The sequence below is a fragment of the Vigna radiata genome, unplaced genomic scaffold (genome assembly GCF_000741045.1).
Source record: "Vigna radiata var. radiata cultivar VC1973A unplaced genomic scaffold, Vradiata_ver6 scaffold_275, whole genome shotgun sequence".
Lineage (NCBI taxonomy): Eukaryota > Viridiplantae > Streptophyta > Magnoliopsida > Fabales > Fabaceae > Vigna > Vigna radiata.
Genome location: NW_014543809.1, coordinates 191961 through 211559, shown reverse-complemented (window position 1 = coordinate 211559; position 19599 = coordinate 191961). Strand labels below are relative to the sequence as shown.

General features: G+C 34.8%; 1 protein-coding gene across 1 annotated transcript; it reads right to left on the bottom strand.

Annotated features, from left to right (window-relative positions):
- Positions 1-4484: 4484 nt before the first annotated feature.
- LOC106754868 (probable protein phosphatase 2C 74) lies at positions 4485-6307 on the bottom strand. Its single transcript, XM_014636938.2, has 5 exons — positions 6122-6307; positions 5531-5872; positions 5330-5447; positions 4886-5109; positions 4485-4649 (listed from the first exon to the last, which is right to left on the bottom strand). The coding sequence occupies exons 1-5, from the start codon at positions 6305-6307 to the stop codon at positions 4485-4487; spliced, it is 1035 nt and encodes a 344-aa protein (XP_014492424.2).
- Positions 6308-19599: the final 13292 nt, after the last annotated feature.

The window sequence follows — 19599 nt, the reverse complement described above, 5'->3', positions numbered from 1 at the left end:
TCCAAATGTCCCAAATTGTGTTTCCAAAATTTTCCCTGAAAATAATAATGCAAATAATTAGCTCAGAAAATTCAAATTAATTAAAATTAGAATTTCCGGTCAAATTAAGCATAATTAGGAAAAACAGGAAAATACCGGACAATTAAGCACAATTCCCTGATTAATTCTAGCACAATAAACTAAGTGAAATCAATAAAATATTGATTCATCATCGCCGGAGGTGAGGAGGGCTTTATGCTCACTGTTTTCGTGCATGAGAGTGTTGGCTTGGAAACTGTTTTCGTGCATGAGTGTGTTGGCTTGGATTGAAGGTGTCATGGAATGATTTCCACTGATAAGTCGTTGAAGAATTTCCATTTGTTCCTTGTTGAAGGTAGATGTTGTAACGAAATCATTGGTAGCGTGATTTGATGAATCTCCTGTGGGTCTGTAAGGTTTCCAGTCTAGTGGCTTGCCGTGGATTTTCAAACGCGTTTCTCGTGAGTGACCCAAACGGCGACAATGATCACAATACGGCCTGCCTTTGTGTGGTCTGTTGTCGATTTGGCCATTTGCTGCGAAGGCATTGGAATCAATCGAATTCAACGTTGAGGTTTCGTTTGGCGTTGCTACAATCTGCTCTTTCATCATAACTTTCCTCCGACTCTCCTCGTGACGGACAATAGAGAAGGCAACACGTAAAGAGGGTAATGGTTTGATGTTAATGATGCATCCTCGCACTTCATCGAGTTCTTTATTGAGACTCAATAAAATCTTGAAAACTCGCTTCGTTTCAACAACTTGTTTGTATGTGAGGGCATCTTCAGAGCACTTCCATGAATGAGTGTTATATAAATCGATTTTCTGCCATAATCGAGTTAATGAATTGAAATAATCAGTGACAGAGTTATCACCTTGTCGGAGATCGTGTAGAGTGCTCTTGGTCATGAAGAGTTCAAAGGTATTATCTGTAATCGAATAGGTCAACTTGGCGGCTTCCCAAATTTCTACCGTGGTGGAGAAAAGCAAGAAATTTTCTTCGATGTCGGGCATCATTGAACTAATGAGCCATGACTGCACCATATTGTTTGTTGCAATCCAATTTTTGTATGAAGGATTGGTTTCAGTAGGCTGAACGGATTCACCAGTAAGAAACTCATCTTTTCTTTTTCTGCGAATGAACATACAAACTGATTGTAACCACAGAAGATAATTGTGACCAGAGAGTTTATGGTTTGTGATTTGCAAAGTGAAGGAATCCATAGCGGTTTAGCTATGGTAGGATTCGGTTGAGGATGAGTTCTCGCCAGTGGTGGTGAAGGATGATTGATCGGATGAGGTCATGGTTCGGGATACGATCACCGCTCTGATACCATGAAGAAATATTTTTGGGATAAAATCATCACTTGCTTTATTCATCTTACTGTACTATCTTATAATACATGATTCTCCCTTAACTTTAGGAGTTGTTACAATTCAGAGTATATAATTAGGAAAGAACAATAACAACAAAAATCTAATTTATAATCACAACAAATTAGCTAATCAAATTAAATGCAAGATTTCCACATATTTCCTAGAATATGTAGTGAACCTTCGTGTATGATCTTCATTCTCCAACAATATATATTAAATATTGATCCGAGCCATGAATTTCGTTCAGCATAAGAATCATTATATATGATAAAGTCACTGTTCAACTAGGAATTTAAAATTGTCTATCAATGTCAGAAACAAAGCTTTTTCATTTGTTGGCCATGATAATGATAAATGGCTATTGAAGGAATCCTAGTATCAATTTGCACTAGTGCAAAAACGCAGTTTAACGTCGGTTATTTTGGGCTTTTAACATCTATTCATAAACCGATGTCTAAACCGGTGACGTCAATGGGACGTCTGACATCCTAACCACAGACGTCTATAATGACGTCAGTTATTGCCCACGAACGATGTCAATAAACATCGACACTGGTTTGAATGGACGTCTAAAGGCACTAATTAGACGTCGGATAACGCATTAACCGACGTCGAAGAGCACATATAGACGTCGAATATGACAAAGACCGACGTCTAAGAGCACATATAGACGTCGATTTTTGCATTAACTGACGTCTAATACAGCGGTTGTGTTTTAGTGTAGTTTTGTTCCCGTCTTTGGATAACCTAGTAGCACAATCTCCTTTTTGCTAGTTTTCCCCAAAAGAAGCTTTCGTCTTTTGAATTTCTTATGGTCCCTTCAACCCAAAACCGAACCTGGGTGGTTGCTTAGTTCCATTTTTCATCCACAAGAGGAAAAAATCACGGTGAAACGAAAACTAGACAACGACCCAGGGTCGTTTTTGGGTTGAAACGATCAAAAGAAATTCAAAAGACACCGCTATTTCCGGGAGGCAGCTAGCAAAGGGAGAATGTGTTACTACGTTATCCCAAGAAAGGAACAAAATTGTACTAAAACACAACACAAAGAAAGCAAATTTTAATCAGTTGAACCAGAAGATAATCGATGAAAGACTAAACAAACGGTAAGCATAAAAAAAAACCACACACCTGGGATGCAATGTCGCAAGAGAGAAAAAGAGAGGAGGAAGACGATAAAGATATCAGAAACAACAATAGAATGTCGCAACAAAAAGAAGACGTGCCGAAAGGGAGAAAAAGAAGAATGTCGCGAGAGAAAAAGGAGAAGAGGAAGAGGAAAATATCAGAAACTGAATGTCGCGAAGAGTTTGCGGTCTATTTAAAATGAAACTGGGCATCGGTTTCTCTAGATAGTCGACGTCAGTTCTGTTACTAATTCGACGTCCAAGTTAACTTTTCAACTGACCTTTTGAATCCCACTAGACGTCGGTAACAATGGGAACCGACGTCTAGGAAGCTGAAACGATTGACATTTGATTTCCTGTCAAGGATGTTGACGACAGTTGTGATGGGGCGTCGGCGTCGATAATGATGCACATCATTACTTACAGGCACATAGACGTCGGTGCCCCTTCTAGCCAACGTTTATGGCCCTCGAATTTGGTGAATCTAATTAATTACAGGCACGTAGGCGTCGCGTGCACAGATCCCCGACGTCTAAATTGAAGATTTTTTATCTTCCCGCCTTCCATTCAGGCCGTAGATGTCGCCTGTTGACTAAGCAATGTCTAAGCGCCTGGGAATTAGGTGAAAGCATTAATTGCAGCCCTATAAACATCGGCCCCCCGTGAACACCGACATCACGGGACTGTCTTCTGACCTACCTTAGGCCATTAGACATCTGTTTGCAGCAGTTGGGACGTCTACAATATCATAGACGTCACATTGTCTAGAAACTGACGTCTATGTTACCAAGCTATTTACGATAATGCTACCATCCACTCATATACGTCGGATTATCAACAAACCGACATCTATTGGGTGACGTTAAACACCGTTTTTGCACTAGTGTTGTGAGAACCATGGTTTGAATAATACAATCCTAATTAAATAAATTATCTAAATATGAACGACATATTATAGACTAATCTACAGTAATGTTATGGTGAACGAAAATTATATCAATAAAAACATATCCATCAAGTATAATATTATAGAAATATTGATTATTTGAAGATTTAAATGTTTTTCCGTCCTAATCTATTATAAAAAATTGTATTTATCTTAAACTAAATATAAGATATTTAACCTTTAGACTTCATAAACTATTTATTTTTTCATTTATATATGGTATTTAATGACATATTAGCATTGACTTAGTGGGTTCTATTTCGTAGTATTATAACATCCGTTTATTAAAGTCGCCATAACTTATTAACGGCTATGCTTAGCATTATTTTTACTTGTTTTTAGACACAAAACGGATGCTATTTGTTATTTAACGTGGACTTTTAGGTGACAGCTATATTTGTTGTTGTGTAGGTATTTAACCTTAACCTTTAATTATAGTCGATAACCGTATAACGCCCTCTGAATTAACAGAAAACTATATAGTCACTATATTTTAGTTAGTATGTGTAGAATCCCAAAATCCTTTTCTAGTGTCAGTTAGGGAAGAGTTAAAGTAGGTCTGCATAGTTCTTCATTGAACTTGAACCCAAGCCAAAAGAAGTGTTACAATTTATTAAATTCTTCTTATTAGGTTGATAAAAGAAAATTCTTGCATCACATGAAATCACACCAGAATAGAAGGCTGAAATAATTGTTTTCTTCTGTGTTTATGTCCAAACAAAACCTTCTGGCTATACTATTGTTAGTCCCCCTTAACATTATACATTTTGATTTGTAAAGTTCTTGCTGGATTAGTGATCAGCTTCTACCTCCCTTAGGGTACTGAGATTTTATCTACGATTCAAAATTGAATCTAGATAACCCTACAAGAGCTTCACTTTCTTCCTTTTGATTCAAAAATACTCTTACCATTTACATTGTCATATTCAGTATTTACATGTCTAGAGTATGATATTGGTGCTTCAAGAGATGTTAATGTTCCCACTCACATTGGATCAGGATTGGATTAAAAGAGTCTAATCCTTCAGGAACAAGCATATAGCTGTACAATCATCAACCTTGAAACACTTGCGTCTCCAAGCTTGAACTGCGTGTTTCACTAACAATTTGGCTGCCATGGACTTTTTCGGTGCTGAAGCAACTATGTTTATTACTTCACTGTTTGTTAGCACATCCCATACCTGTAAGAAAGAAAACTTAGTCCTTTTTTTATTTGAGATAAAGTTGGAAGTAATTTTGTTGTGTATTGTTTAAAAGCTCTATCAGGAGAATGACAAAAATAGTATTATTTTTTCAGAATATATTGAACCAAACATGCATGTCTGGAAACTGAGAATTTTACTTCATTTTCTCTTGATTATTTCTTTTCCTGCACTATTTGATCAAATATTTGAGATCTTGATATGAGAATGCTTACCCCATCAGAAGCCAAAACCACAAACTCATCCTGCTTGGTAAGTTTTCTGTATGATACATCGGGGACTGAGATGAGACCATAATCTTTCAGGCAAAAATTTCCGAAGGCTCTTGCCATAGCTAGACCAGGGCGATCCCCATTTGGCCTCCATATTCTATTTACACAGGGACCTCCTTTTGCAGAAAAAATTCTACCTCCGCTATTAATGATTCTTAAAGCTTCACCTGAGTGACATTGAAGAAGGAAAGCAAGTTAGACGTAAGAAAATTTGGAAAAGTGTTTTATCAGAATAAGTTGTTTTCGCTTATTTCACTAAGTTTTAAAACCAAGTTATCAATAAGCTATCATTTGATTTGATAAGTTCTCAATGAATAAACGTTTAACCAAACCAAGAGGGATTTTAGATTAGGAAACTGAGATTGAATAGTTAATACTATGACCTACTTGGAATATCTGGTGTCAAGTCAACAGTAAGTTGAACAGGAACAAGATGGTTGTCATGTGTTCTTCTGCCAAGAACTGCACGAGAATCCCCCAAATTTCCAATTATTAATTGGTCACCCTGAAATTTAAAGGGGGAAAAGAATGTGGTCAATTATAACATTGACAAGGTGGTAATGCAATTGTTAGAAGTTCTGGATGTACCTGTTTGATAAGAGTTACAGCAGTGCTACCCCCAAGAAATCCTTTAGTGTCTATGTTCTTGGCAAGGTCTTCATCCATTTCCCTGAAGCACCTCATGAAGCTTCCCTCCCATGAAGAAAAGGACATGTTTTGGTTATCCTCACCATAGACATTATTATGACTACTTCCATCTGTATGATTAGTCTCATTGTGTTTGATGACCTTTTGTGTTTGTGACTGTTTGATTGATGCTGAGAGTTTTGAGGGTAGCTTGTCACGTATAGACTGTGAAAACTTATGCCCTAGAGGACCATGACCATCAAACACCCCACAAAAGATCATGTCCTTCTTTCCAGTGAAGTCCTGATAATGTATCATATTAAACATTAATCCAAGCCTTTCATTCACTAAGATCCATTATTTTTATAATAAACCATATGTGCAGAACTCAATGATTGAAAACCATGATAAGTTAATTTTATATCTGCAATTTCATCTTAAAAAGTGTAATTCCAACCTTAAGGACTCTAAAGAAAACAGTTCCAGGAAGATTGATTGAAAGGAAAATAGAAAATGAAGCTAAATTGCAAACATATACATCAAGAATCTTACCTTCCACACGGTCAATGCATCTTGATTAACTCCTTTTGAACCCTTTTTGCTGTACATTGATACAAACTCACAGGACCCTCTTAACCTGATACTGTCCCCACCATGTTCACATGCACCATCATCATGGTGATGCTTACATGAACATTCCACATCGTGAACTGAAACATGGCTGTAACACCCTCCCATGACGAAATCTCAAATGCACAACAACAATTGCCACAGATTTCCAGAGAAAACAAGTGAAGGAAAATTGCATTCAAGGAAGGTTGCTTTTAGTTTTCTTTAGAACAAAGGATGATTAAACCTTGAACTCGGATGAAAAAAAGTTGTCGGTGTTCTGCCATTTATCCGTATTAGTTCAGTCTGTTAATTTCGTGTTAAGTTTTAATAACGAACTTAATTTGGATTATATGTTGAGTACTTGAACTGGCTCAATTCTAATTTAGATCAATTTCATCTTTATCTATTCACTGTATTGTTGAAAACTAATTTGACAACTCCGTTTTAGTTTTGTGAGTAAGGTTGAAAATAATCCCAATGGATATGTGGGTAATAAAAAAAGAAACTATCTTCTTTCTTTTACAGGTTACTATAGTAAGTAACCATGTGATGCATAAATGGCTTTATATAGAAGAAAATTAAAAAAAAAAAAATCGTTATAGTATATGAAATTATTCTTGTACCAAATTTAATATAATTTATACTTGAATCGTCCTTATTTTTTTTTATAATAAAATATTTTTAATTGTTAATTCAACTCAATTTAGTATATAATTCAATATTTAAAGAAGTTAGTTATATCAATTTTTAGATACTCAAAATTAGTTGAAATAAACTTAACTATTTATTTCTAAAACTATTTAAGCCAAAAAAATCCATGTAATTGTTTTTTAATATTATACTGAAAACATATATTTCAATAAATAAGCTAATATAATTTTGGTAAATAGATTTAATGGAATATTAACAACATAATAAATGTAAAATATTGGTTAAATTGTTTGTGACAATTTGAAGTTGTCGATCAGATGGGAACTCTTGTACCAAAGTTGGAATATCTTGGCATATCAAACTGCCAACAAACTGAGTCATTTCTTGCATATAATTTGAGAACAGTTGTGAGAAACTAATGGTATCGATGAAGAAGGTTACCTCTCTTAGAGTCCATGCGATGGCATAACTCCTTTCCAAAGGAGAGTTTGCTGCATACATCCCTTACATCTCTGAATCTATTTAATTTGTTAAGTCTAGAGACGTTGGAATGTAAGGGCCTTTTTCATCTCACATCCCTGCAAGAATTAGTCATTCGAAGCGGTCAAAAGCAGAGGATTACCGCTGGAGAAAGACTACCTCTCTCCCTAACAAAATTAAGAATAAAGGAAGGTCCTTTGTGCAAGAATGATGTCACACAAAATATATAATTTATACAAATTACATTAATAAAACTTCATTTTTATTTTATTGAAAATTTTAAAAAGAAATATTGTTTCACAAACAAACTTTAAAAAAAATAAAAAATAAATTAAAAGATTATTTCAAATATCTATCGATATTAACTATTCTCTCTAGTATTGTACATCTTCTTCAACATTGATACTTTTTTTTGTAAAAATATGATTATCACAAGTGGAAACCATCAAATAGAAGAGGTGAGCTAACTAAACAATAACAATAGTTTTCACCGCATTATAAATTTAAATTATGGTTTTCAATAAAAAACAAAAAATGAACAACATATCATACCAACATTACAACCACTAGTAATCTTAGTGTCACTTTCCATTACACTCCTCGAGAGTTCCGACGAAGTATACTGATGTCACTTTTCATTACTCTTCTCAAGAGTTCCAATGAAGTACACTAGTGTTACTTTCCATTACTCTCCTCGAGAGCCCTGATGAAGTACAACTAGAGTCACTTTTCATTACTCTCTTCGATGAAGTACATAGGTGTCACTCTCTATTACTCCCCTCGAGAATCCTAGTGAAGTTCACCTTTGGTATAACTAGATAGAGTTACCATTTAATAAAAGGTTTAAAGCATAATTAGTTTGTATTATTTCAAAGAGTAAAGTACCATATATACATATAAGGATCTTATCATTCTTTATCTATTAAAGAAATGACAGGTGCACAAATCTACACAAATTAAAATAATATCTAAATTATAACTAACACAATATTTGATTGCCTAATATATGTTAATAGAATATTTGGCATATCTCAACACCCCCACTCAAGTTGGTGCATGGATATCACACATTCCCAACTTGAATAGAGATTCATTAAACAATCTTCTTGACACTCCTTTTGTGAGAACCTCAGCCAACTACAATTTTGATCTTACAAAAGGAAATGAAATTATTCCAGCTTCAAGCTTCTCTTTGATGGAGTGTCTATCAATCTCCACATGTTTTGTTATCATGTTGCACAAGATTGTGAGCAGCTGATATAGCCGGAGTATTATCACAGTACAAACTCATAGCTTCATTTGGTTTAAAGCCCAAATCTTATAGCATATTTTTAATCCACAAAAGTTCGCATATACCAAGTGACATGCCTCTGAATTTTCCTTCAACACTAGATCTTACAGGATGTTTTTTACTCCTCCAAGTTACAAGATTTCCTCCTACAAAAGTAAAGTATCTAGAGGTAGATCTTCTATCATCTTTTGAACCTGCCCAATCTACATTAGTGTACCCTTCTACCTTTAAGTTTCCATGATTTGAGAACAAAATTCCTTTTCCAGGAGCAGACTTCAAATATCTCAAAATCCTCTCAACAATATCCATATGAAACTTTCGTTAGTCATGCATAAATTGACTAACAACATTCACTGCTTAGGTGATATATGGACCTGTATGGCACAAATAAATTAATTTTCCTACCAGCCTTTAGTATCTTCCTCTGTCTATGCTTTCTACATTTGAGCATTAAAAGAGTTTATGATTTTGTTTAATTGGTGTATCAGTTAGTTTACTCCCAAGCAACCTAGTTTTCGATAGTAAGTCAATAATATATTTTCTTTGGCATAAGAAAATACCATGTTTTGATCTAGCCACTTCAATACCCAAAAAATATTTGAGGTTTCCAAGTTGTTTCATCTCAAATTCAGATGCAAGGTATTGTTGTAAACTAGAAATATCATCTTGGTCATTTCCTGTAACAATCATGTCATCTACATATATAATCAAAGCTGTAATTTTTCCTTTTCCTCTCTTCAAAAGTAAGGGGTGACCAGAGTTACTTGCTCTATAGCAAAAAGTCTTCATAAACTTGGTAAACCTCCCAAACCATGCTCAAGGGGATTATTTTAATCCATATAGAGCCTTCTTTAAGTTAAACCTTCATTCCAATTGAATCTGTCATGCCTAGTGGAGAATCCATATAAATTTCTTCTGAAATTTCGCTATGTAGGAAAGTATTTTTCACATCAAATTATAGAAGAGGCCAATCTTGGTTTGCAACTAGCGACAGAAGTGTTCTCATAGTGTTGAGCTTGGCTACTGGTGCGAATGTCTCTTGGTAATCTACACCATAAGATTGAGTGTAATACTTAGCCACAAGTCGTGTTTTATACCTCTCAATAGTTCCATCAGCTTTATGCTTAATCGTAAAGACCCATTGCAGCCCATAGTTTTCTTCCCTTTTGGTAAGGACACAAGATCCCAAGTGTTGTTTTTTTTCTAAGGTTGTCATCTCCTCAACCATTGCTTTGGTCCATCTAGGATCTGCCAAAGCTTCTTGTATATTACTAGGAATAGAAATTGAAGATAATTGAGATACAAATGATGCATATAACTGGGATAACCTATGAGATGACACATATTTACTATTGGGATATTTAACTTTGGCTTGGAGGTCTGGTTCATATTTAGCTGGAGGTTGACCACGGTTAGAACGAGGTGGAAGATTATATTGAATAGTAGTAGACTCAGTGTTTGGTGTGTTGGTGGTCTCACACAAACAAGAATCAATTTCATGATCAATTTCATTGAAATTAGTATTATCAGAGATAGGATCAAAAGGTACCTCTGAAGAGTCAAGTTGAACCTGTGGAGAAGATTGAGCCAATTAGTTATGATCAGAAGACATTATATTATCCAGAAAAGAAGTTTTCATATTTAGGATTGGCTCACTTCCTGCAGAATGATCCTCACACGATAATTTATCTTCACAATATAATTTTATATCTGAGATATCAAACATACTAACATCATGATTATGCACTTCACTTTCATTGTCTCCCTAAAGTGGAGAATCAACATAAAAAACTTCATGCTCATTAAATGTCACATACATTGAAATATAAAATTTCTTTGATGGTGGATGATAAGCACGATAACCTTTTTGAGTTGATTCTTACCCAACAAAAACACATTTGATCTTTTTTCTTCAAGCTTTGTACGTTGATGTGGGTGTAAGTGAACTTTTATAACACATCCAAAAATATGAGGTGGTAAATAAACTATGGGAGGAAGGATACAATGATCAAAAGGATCCTATCATTCTTTATCTATTAAATAAATGACCAAATTAAAATAATATCTAAATTATAAATAACACAATATTTGATTGCCTAATATCCGTTAATAAAATATTTGGCATATCTCAACATTATTCACCACCTTTCGTCGAGTCACTGTTAAGCCCCTGGTAAGTGTACCAGATCGTTATCAAGTAATATAAACGGTAAGACCGAGTATCGTTCTCCCAAAGGACTCATTGGCCTAGACGTTCATGTGATTTGATTGCATAAGACTTGAAAGAAGAATAAATTGTATTGTTGATGCAAAAATAGAATTTAATCATGCAAATGCAAATTGAATCAATTGGCAAATAAGACCATGAATTAATGGAGTTATTGGGGTTTACAATTTCATCTTTATCCACCCTCCTATATCTATTATTCTTGTTAAATTCGCCTTATTATCAATGTCATGCAGCTTTCTCATTTACTAAAAGCCCGATTCCTCGGCGAAGAAAGCCTATTATCAATTACTAGTTTACCATTCCTAGTCTCCCTAAGTAATCAATAATGCATGATAAACAGAAGTTTAAACCAATTGGCAGTCCCACTCCTATTCCTAGGTAGTATTGCTTAACCAAGAGAATTCCTATCAGTTCGAGACTTCCCCGTATGTTCCCGTATCGACAAAATCAAGGATAATACAACGAATGAGTTAAACGATGCAAGCATGAAAATTAGATAAGAAAACCCAAACTATTGATAATACAAGCATGTGAATAAAACAAGAACTTCGATATAAGAGAGTTTCAAAAGATTACATTGTTCCCCAACAACAATGGGTTTAGTTCACCATGGACATGGTGAAACTAGAAGGAATTAATGAAAAGAATGGAAGAATAAACCCTAGAATTGGTGATTCGGAGCTCCCGCATCCAAAAACCGCCTCCAAGGAGTGAAGAATAGCAATGAACGTCTCTGATTGCCAGAAGATTAACCTAGGAATCGCACTGGGTCTATTTATAGGCTAGAAAAATAACAAAATTTTTGCCCAGACCCATCACTCACGTGCTCAGCGCCCATTACCGCTCAGCGGTGGAGTCGTAGGACGCCGAACGGTCAGTTCTGGCGCTCAGCGGTGAAAAACGGACAAAACTGGCGCTCAACGCCACCACTCAGTGCTGGCCTAGCGCTCAGCACTCACTGCAGCAAAAAAACAGCACTTTGGTAAACTTTTCAGCATTATGGTCAACTGGTTGACTTTTCTGGTTGACTGGTTGACTTTTCTACATTCTGGTTGACTTTTCTGCACTGCAACTCTTTGGTACTTCAACCTTTCTTTCAATTCATTCCAAAAACCTACAAAATCAAGGGAAACCAAGCATAAAACGAAGAAAACCAACTTTGACTCTCTTGTTCTCTAACTTAAGAAAAATACATGATTTCAAGCTAATTCTAAGCCATAAAGGGAGTGATTTAATATCAAAATTAAGTGTGAAGATAACGGTTTTTCAACCGTTATCACAACCCCAAACTTAGAAATTTGTTTCTCCTCAAGCAAACAATATGAAACTCAGTTTTCAAACATCAATAAAATAGATTAATACTTTCCAAAACTCTTTCTTCCAGGACAAGTAATCACTCTCAGCTCATCATAAAAATATAAGTCAAGATGTATAGATGCATTACTTCCATTTAACTCAATATGGTGTTCACATAATCACATTCTTTCCAACAGATGCTATTATCATGAATGACCAATTAACCAAGCACAAATGCAATCATGTATAACTGAAACTACTCCTCACCAAGAAAAGTGTTTCACTCAAGCACACAAGTGTATATCGAGGTGACTTATTCTCTTGATTATCACAATGTTACACAAATTAACTTTGCCTTCCATTTAACCACAATCAATCATACTCACACGTAAGTTATCATCACAATTGTAACATGGTTGGGCTAAGAAGAACATTGGTTTTTCTAAATCACAAAATCCTTGAGTTAAGAGAGTTATTCATAAATTTATCATTCAAGCACAAACTCTCTTTAAACAAACCAATCTCACTCATTCCCAACTTTCCCCTTTTTGTATTGAGCTTATCTTTCTTTCATTCTATCTTTTCTATCTTTTTTTTTCATCTTTTTCATGTTTTGCTCAATACTTATCTTTTCTTTTTTCAACTATCCCAACAGCCCCAAACTTGAACCTTTATCAATACCACACAATAATTCTCAACTTAACTCAAGGTAAAGATTTGCAAAAGGGTTTTCTCATACTGTTTAAGGCTTAGGTTCAAAAAGGGTAGAACATATTGTGCTCTTTTTAATTGGGACGAAACTTTTTGCATTGGCTAAGAAAGGGCTAAATCAAAAATGACCTTGATCATATGATACATGCAAGCAAGTGATTTAATCATAGAAACCTGGGCAAAGTCATTCATGCTTTCAAAGTAATAGCAATCATTCAATCAAAAACTCTGCAGTTCAAAACCTCATATGCTAATTTCAAGTTCCAATACATGGATACACATCCTGCTCAATATCACAATCATAAACATGTTATTATGCATCTGTTCACACATATTGTGAACAACCACCTGTATATAGCATCTCATATATCATCTCAACATCAATCAATATAAAAGCATCATCAAGCACACTCATCAAATCGTCATTAACCCATTACATCAGATATAAGTTTTAAACCAAGTACAACATGCCATATTCTAAAAAAACAAAAGCAAATATAACATAATTTAAAAAAGTTAAGTTTAGAAAACTGGATTGCCTCCCAGGTAGCGCTTGTTTAAAGTCACGACCCTGACCCAAAATCTTTCTAACACCCATCAGTAGGTGCAAACCTTACCATTACCCATCAGTAGGTGTACCTTCCCGGTATCCTTCAGTAGATACTCAATCTTCTAGCATCCCTCAGTAGATGTTATCCTAGTAGCATTCATCAGTAAATGTTGACAGTGACATCCCTCAGTATATGTCTAATTACGTCCTCTTTCATAGCAACATCCATCAGTAAATGTTGTAAAAGCATCCATCAGTAGATGCAATCATCACTGCCATCAGAAACAGAATATAACCTAAAAAATAAAATAAAATAAAATCAAATCAAATCAAATAAAAGAAAAAAAATTCAGAAACTAGGTTAGAAACTGGGTTGCCTCCCAGCAAGCGCTTCTTTAACGTCATTAGCTTGACTCGGTAAAGCCCAAACAACCATTAGTAGTTGTTGAAATTTTTTTTATGTTGGTGTTCTTCCTTCCTTCAAAACACCAACAACATCTCGGAAATTTCCTTGTCATCAACTTTAAGAGCTCTGATTGCTTTGATAGTCTTGACAACCCATAACCTATTCTTGAATTTCACTTGGTGTGCCAGGTTTGGGTTTGTCACTTTTCACATCAAGGTGTTAGTGAACCAATTCTCCTTTCTTACTGCCTCCTTATGATCTTTTGCTCCTAATACAAATTTTTATCTTGCACATACTAAAGAACACTACACTAGAGCACAGATTTAGCCCAAAAAATAACAACAATAAAAGATATTATTTTATTTTAATTTTCGAATTTTTAAAATAAAAACAGAAAAACAAAAAATAAAAAAAATAAAAACAGAAAAAGATATATATATATATATATATATATATATATATATATTTGTTTTAATTATTTTTATAAAAAAACAGAAAAATAAAAACAGAAAAAGATATATTATTTAAAAAAAAAATAAAAACAGTAAAGATATTATTTTATTTTATTTTGCGTTTTTTTTAATAAAGATAGAAAAATAAAAACAGAAAAATAAAAACGGAAAGATAAAAACACCCATCAGTAGGTGTTGATTCTCCTTGCTTGATATTCTTTTCTTTTTCTTCTTCTTGCTGAATTTCTTCAGAAAATTGAGAACACCAAGCATCTGTTTCCATATATCAATCATAGGAACTTTAATCTCCAATTTCTTGAAGATTTCAATAAAGCACTTAAACTTCTTTTCTTTCCTATGATATTTCTTTTGATGAGGAAGGGGTTTTGCATATGATCTTTTCTTCTTACCTCTCTTCCTCTTTTTCCTAATCTCCTCCCTCAACTTTCTCTTTTTCTCTTTTCTTATTTTCTTCTTTATTTTCGCATATTTTTCTTTTTTTCTTTTTTCTCAACCACTGCTTTTTCTCCCTCATCATCTTTATCTTCCTCACCCAACTTTTTTGTTTCTTCTTCCTTTACATCTCTCTCTATTTTTTTCTTCCTCAATCTTCTCCTCCTTTCTCTCCATTTTTTTCTCCTTTATCTTCTCCTCATCAACAACCTTATCACTTTCAGAGATAGTGTCTTGGCATTCCTCCCTAGGGTTAACTTCAGTATTAACCCTAAAACCTAGAGACTTCATCATGCAAGAAAGTTGGTTCTGCCATAAACGTTGTTCAACTTCCCCCAACGTTTCTTTTCGCAAAGAGAATTGTTTCTGCCGTAAACGTTGTTCAGCTTCCCCAACGTTTCTCTTGGCACAGAGGATTGTCTCCGCCATAAACGTTGTTCAGCTTCCCCCAACGTTTCTCTTGGCATAGAGAGTTGGTTCTTAACATCTCGCCCATTCTGGCTTTCATCCAAGTTTGAGTGAAGTTCCCACAAGTAGTTGAAATCATATTGATAGAATTGAGTGCCCATATAGTCAAATTCTTGTCCATATTGCATCCTGCAAACATTTGGCACAAAACCCTAGAAAACATTTATTAGAACAAAAATAAAAATAAACATAAAATCAAGTCAAATTTAATCAAAATCACACTTATAGTAAAGTTAAACCACGAGTCCCCGACAATGGCGCCAAAAACTTGTTAAGCCCTTGGCAAGTGTACCAGATCGTTATCAAGTAATATAAACGGTAAGACCGGATATCGTTCTCCCAAAGGACTCAGTGGCCTAGACGTTTATGTGATTTGATTGCATAAGACTTGAAAGAAGAATAAATTGTATTGTTGATGCAAAAATAGAATTTAAACATGCAAATGCAAATTGAATCAATTGGCAAATAAGGCTGTGAATTAATGGAGTTGTTGGGGTTTACAATTTCATCTTTATCCACCCTCCTATATCTATTATTCTTGTTAAATTCGCCTTATTATCAATGTCATGCAGCTTTTTAATCTATTCAAAACCTGATTCCTCAACAAAGAGAGCCTATTATCAATTACTAGTTTACCATTCCTAGTATCCCTAAGTAATCAATAACGCATGATAAACAGAAGTTTAAACCAATTGGTTGTCCTACTCCTATTCCTAGGTAGTATTGCTTAACCAAGAGAATTCCTATCAGTTCGAGACTTCCCCATACGTTCCCGTATCAACAAAATCAAGGATCAATACACCGAATGAGTTAAACGATGCAAGCATGAAAATCAGATAAGAAAACCCAAACTATTGATAATACAATCATGTGAATAAAACAAGAACTTCGATATAAGAGAGTTTTAAAAGATTACATTGTTCCCCAACAACTTCGGGTTTAGTTCACCATGGACATGGTGAAACTAGATGGAATTAATGAAAATAATGGAAGAATAAACCCTAGAATTGGTGATTTGAAGCTCCCGCATCCAAAAACCGCCTTCAAGGAGTGAAGAATAACATTGGACGTCTCTGATTGCCAAAAGATTAACCTAGGAATCGCACCGGGTCTATTTATAGGCTAGAAAAATAATAGAATTTTGGCTCAGGCCCATCATTTAGGCGCTCAGCGCTCATTACCGCTCAGCGGTGGAGTCGAAGGATGCCCAGCGGTTAGTTCTAGCACTCAACGGTGAAAAAAGGACAAAACTGGCACTCAGCGCCACCGCTCAGTGCTGGCCTAGTGCTCAGCGCTCACTACAGTAGAAAAACAGCACTCTAGTAAAATTTTCAGCATTATGGTCGACTGATTGACTTTTGGTTGACTGGTTGACTTTTTTAGTTCACTTTTTTGCATTCTGGTTGACTTTTCTGCACTGCAACTCTTTGATACTTCAACATTTCTTTCAATTCATTCCAAAAACCTACAAAATCAAGGGAAACCAAGCATAAAACCAAGAAAACCAACTTTGACTCTCTTGTTCTCTAACTTAAGAAAAATACATGATTTCAAGCTAATTTTAAGCCATAAAGGGTGTGATTTAATATCAAAATTAAGTGTGAAAATAACGGTTTTTCAACCGTTATCAGTCACCACATACAAACATACAAGATAATAAAAGAAAAAAGGTTAAACCCATTCGGAGCTCACTATTTTCGTGGGGTTGTCCCAATTACATCCCTGTCTTTTAAGTTTTGTCAATTAAGTCCTTAATATTGAAAAATTCAATCAATTGGCTCCCTGTTGTTAAATCAACTTAACGGGGTTTAAGTTTTTGCTTACCTATGAGGGTGACGTGGATAATTTTGGAGACGTGGCGTGCACAGACCCTCATACATGGCTTTTTATTAATGAAACCCTTGTACGTGGCCTTTTCTAAATGAAACATTTAAAAAATTCGGGTTTTTCTACAAGATTTTAAAATTAGGGTTAATTGAAATTTGAATTGAGAAGAGAAAATCTGAAGCTTCAAATTGGCAGGACGTCAACCATGGAAGCATCTCCGTTCTACATTCATCATCAAGCCCAAATTCACTTGCAAATAGAAACCAACCCAGAATCACGCCTCCGCAGCAACAACAAAAAATCATCATCTTCATCATGAACCAAAAGACGCAAAGCTCCTCGCATGGCCGCATCTCCTTCGCATAACCTGTATCAAAAATCGGGACCAAAGAAAAGCAAATTCGTGCAACAGCCCAAGAACCCCAATCAAACCCTACGAAGAACCCTAAGCTCAAATTTCATCTACCCCTCCTCTCCATCTCGCGCCACTCAAACCTTCACCCGACAACCATGGCAACCAATCTAACCAGAATCGCGTCACCCAGGAAACCATCAACACTAGTCCAATTCACACAGAAGCAAGACAGTGTTTTCCCCTTGCCAATGTGAAACCCTAATTGATGAAACCCTTGCACAGACCGCTTCATATTTTCTCTGCCATGGGCTTCAGTCTTTGTTTGTTGGTAACTGCGCGGACCTTGATTATATGGAGTTGATTGAAATTTCTAGAGGTTGTTCTAGGCTGGTTAGCGCCGCCGCGAGAATCGCGAACTCCTTGCGTCGTTGCAAGACCACGCCGTGAGAGCTCCAACGCATTCGTATCTCCTCCTCGAGCAATTGCGAGAATCATAAAATGTTTCAGAAAAACCCCAATTTTTAAAATGTTTTCTTTAGGAAAATGTCACGTGATTAATAAAAACCACGTATAACGTTCTCTGCAAGCCACATCTGAAATTACATCCACGTCACCCTCACAGGTCAGCAAAAACTTAACGGGATTAAGTTGATTTAACTGCAGGGACTCAATTAAGTCAATTATTCAATAAAAGGGATCAAATTGGCAAAAATGAAAAGATAGAGATAGAACTGGGAAAAACCCACATAAATTGGGACCTCCAAAAAGATTTAACAAAAAAAAAAACTAATTTAAGCTCCCCTATCTCTTCCCATCACTTCTTCCTTCTTTCCCTTCAAAACTCCACCTTGAAAACTTTTTCTTTCTTCCTTGACTTACCACCATTTTTATTAAAAGTCTTCACCTAAACCTTGTTCTCTCCTATATTTATAAACCTAATCTCTACGAAAAAACATGATATTTTATTATTCTTATCTAACAACAATTATATCTACAATATCTTAAAATATTGTTTAATTTTTAAAACTATAATAATATCCACGAATATCAACTAATATTTAACAATATCTAATAATATTTTTTTAACTAAATAATTATGAAATCTTATTTAAAATAAATAAATAAATCCTTTAAACTATAATTAATAAATTGTTTTATTTTCTACTTAAAATATTTAATAATATTAGGTTGGCCTAAAATCTTCCATTTCAGTGAGATAAACATGGACGGAGATGATGAATAGGTAATTCTCCATCTTTGACTTAAATCAAGAACATCCAACAATGGAAAACTATTTCTGCTAAGGATATATTTCATTTCACGTCTTTCTCATTTCACATTTAACTTAATTATTGCATTCAACAACTCTTAAATTACTTAAGGGTTCAGTTTGTTTACTTGACTAGAATTGTAACTGTAGAGAAACTTAATTTACAATGACCATTCATGTCATTTAATTCGAAACGAACTGACTGCATTAGTGAGTAGTGTCGTTTTCTTACTCTTTGCAATCTTTATATGTGGTCAATGCTAATATTTTGCTTAGTGCTGTGAAGGAAAATATCCTTTATGTGGTATTTGTAAAAAGACAATTCATTTGAAAAAAAATATTGACAACCTCAACCTCAATATTGCAAGAATTTTTTTAGAGAAATATTGTGGTAATAAAAATAATCATCAAGCAAACTTTGTGGAAGAACATGATCAGAAGTAATGCTTATTCTATACCAATCAAGAATCTTTTAGTGGATAAGAAAGTTGGTACTTGGATGATGGGTGCAACAATTATATGGTGAAGGATCAAAGTATCTTCAAAGACATTCATAAATCTATCAATGTCAAAGTTTAGTGGGGAAACAACATCACAGTGGAGTCTCAAGGCAAAGGAACTGTCATGGTGAAGACAAAGAAAGGTATGAAATTCATCTAGGACGTTTTACTAATTCCCAAATATTTTAAGTATTGGCTAAATGATGGAGAATGGATATACTCTTCACTTTGAGAAAGATACATGTAAAATTTATGGCAGTAGAAGGATAGAAATTAGCCAAGTAAAGATGGAGAAGAGAAATAGAAGCTTTCCTATAACCTTCAAACATGGAATTAATATTGCCATAAAGACAAAAGTTGATGACTCATGGCTTTGACATAAAAGATTTGGCCACTTCAACACACATGCCTTAAAGCTTTTATATCAGAAAAACATGATGAGAGATCTTCCATGCTTGAAGGAGAATAATGAATCATG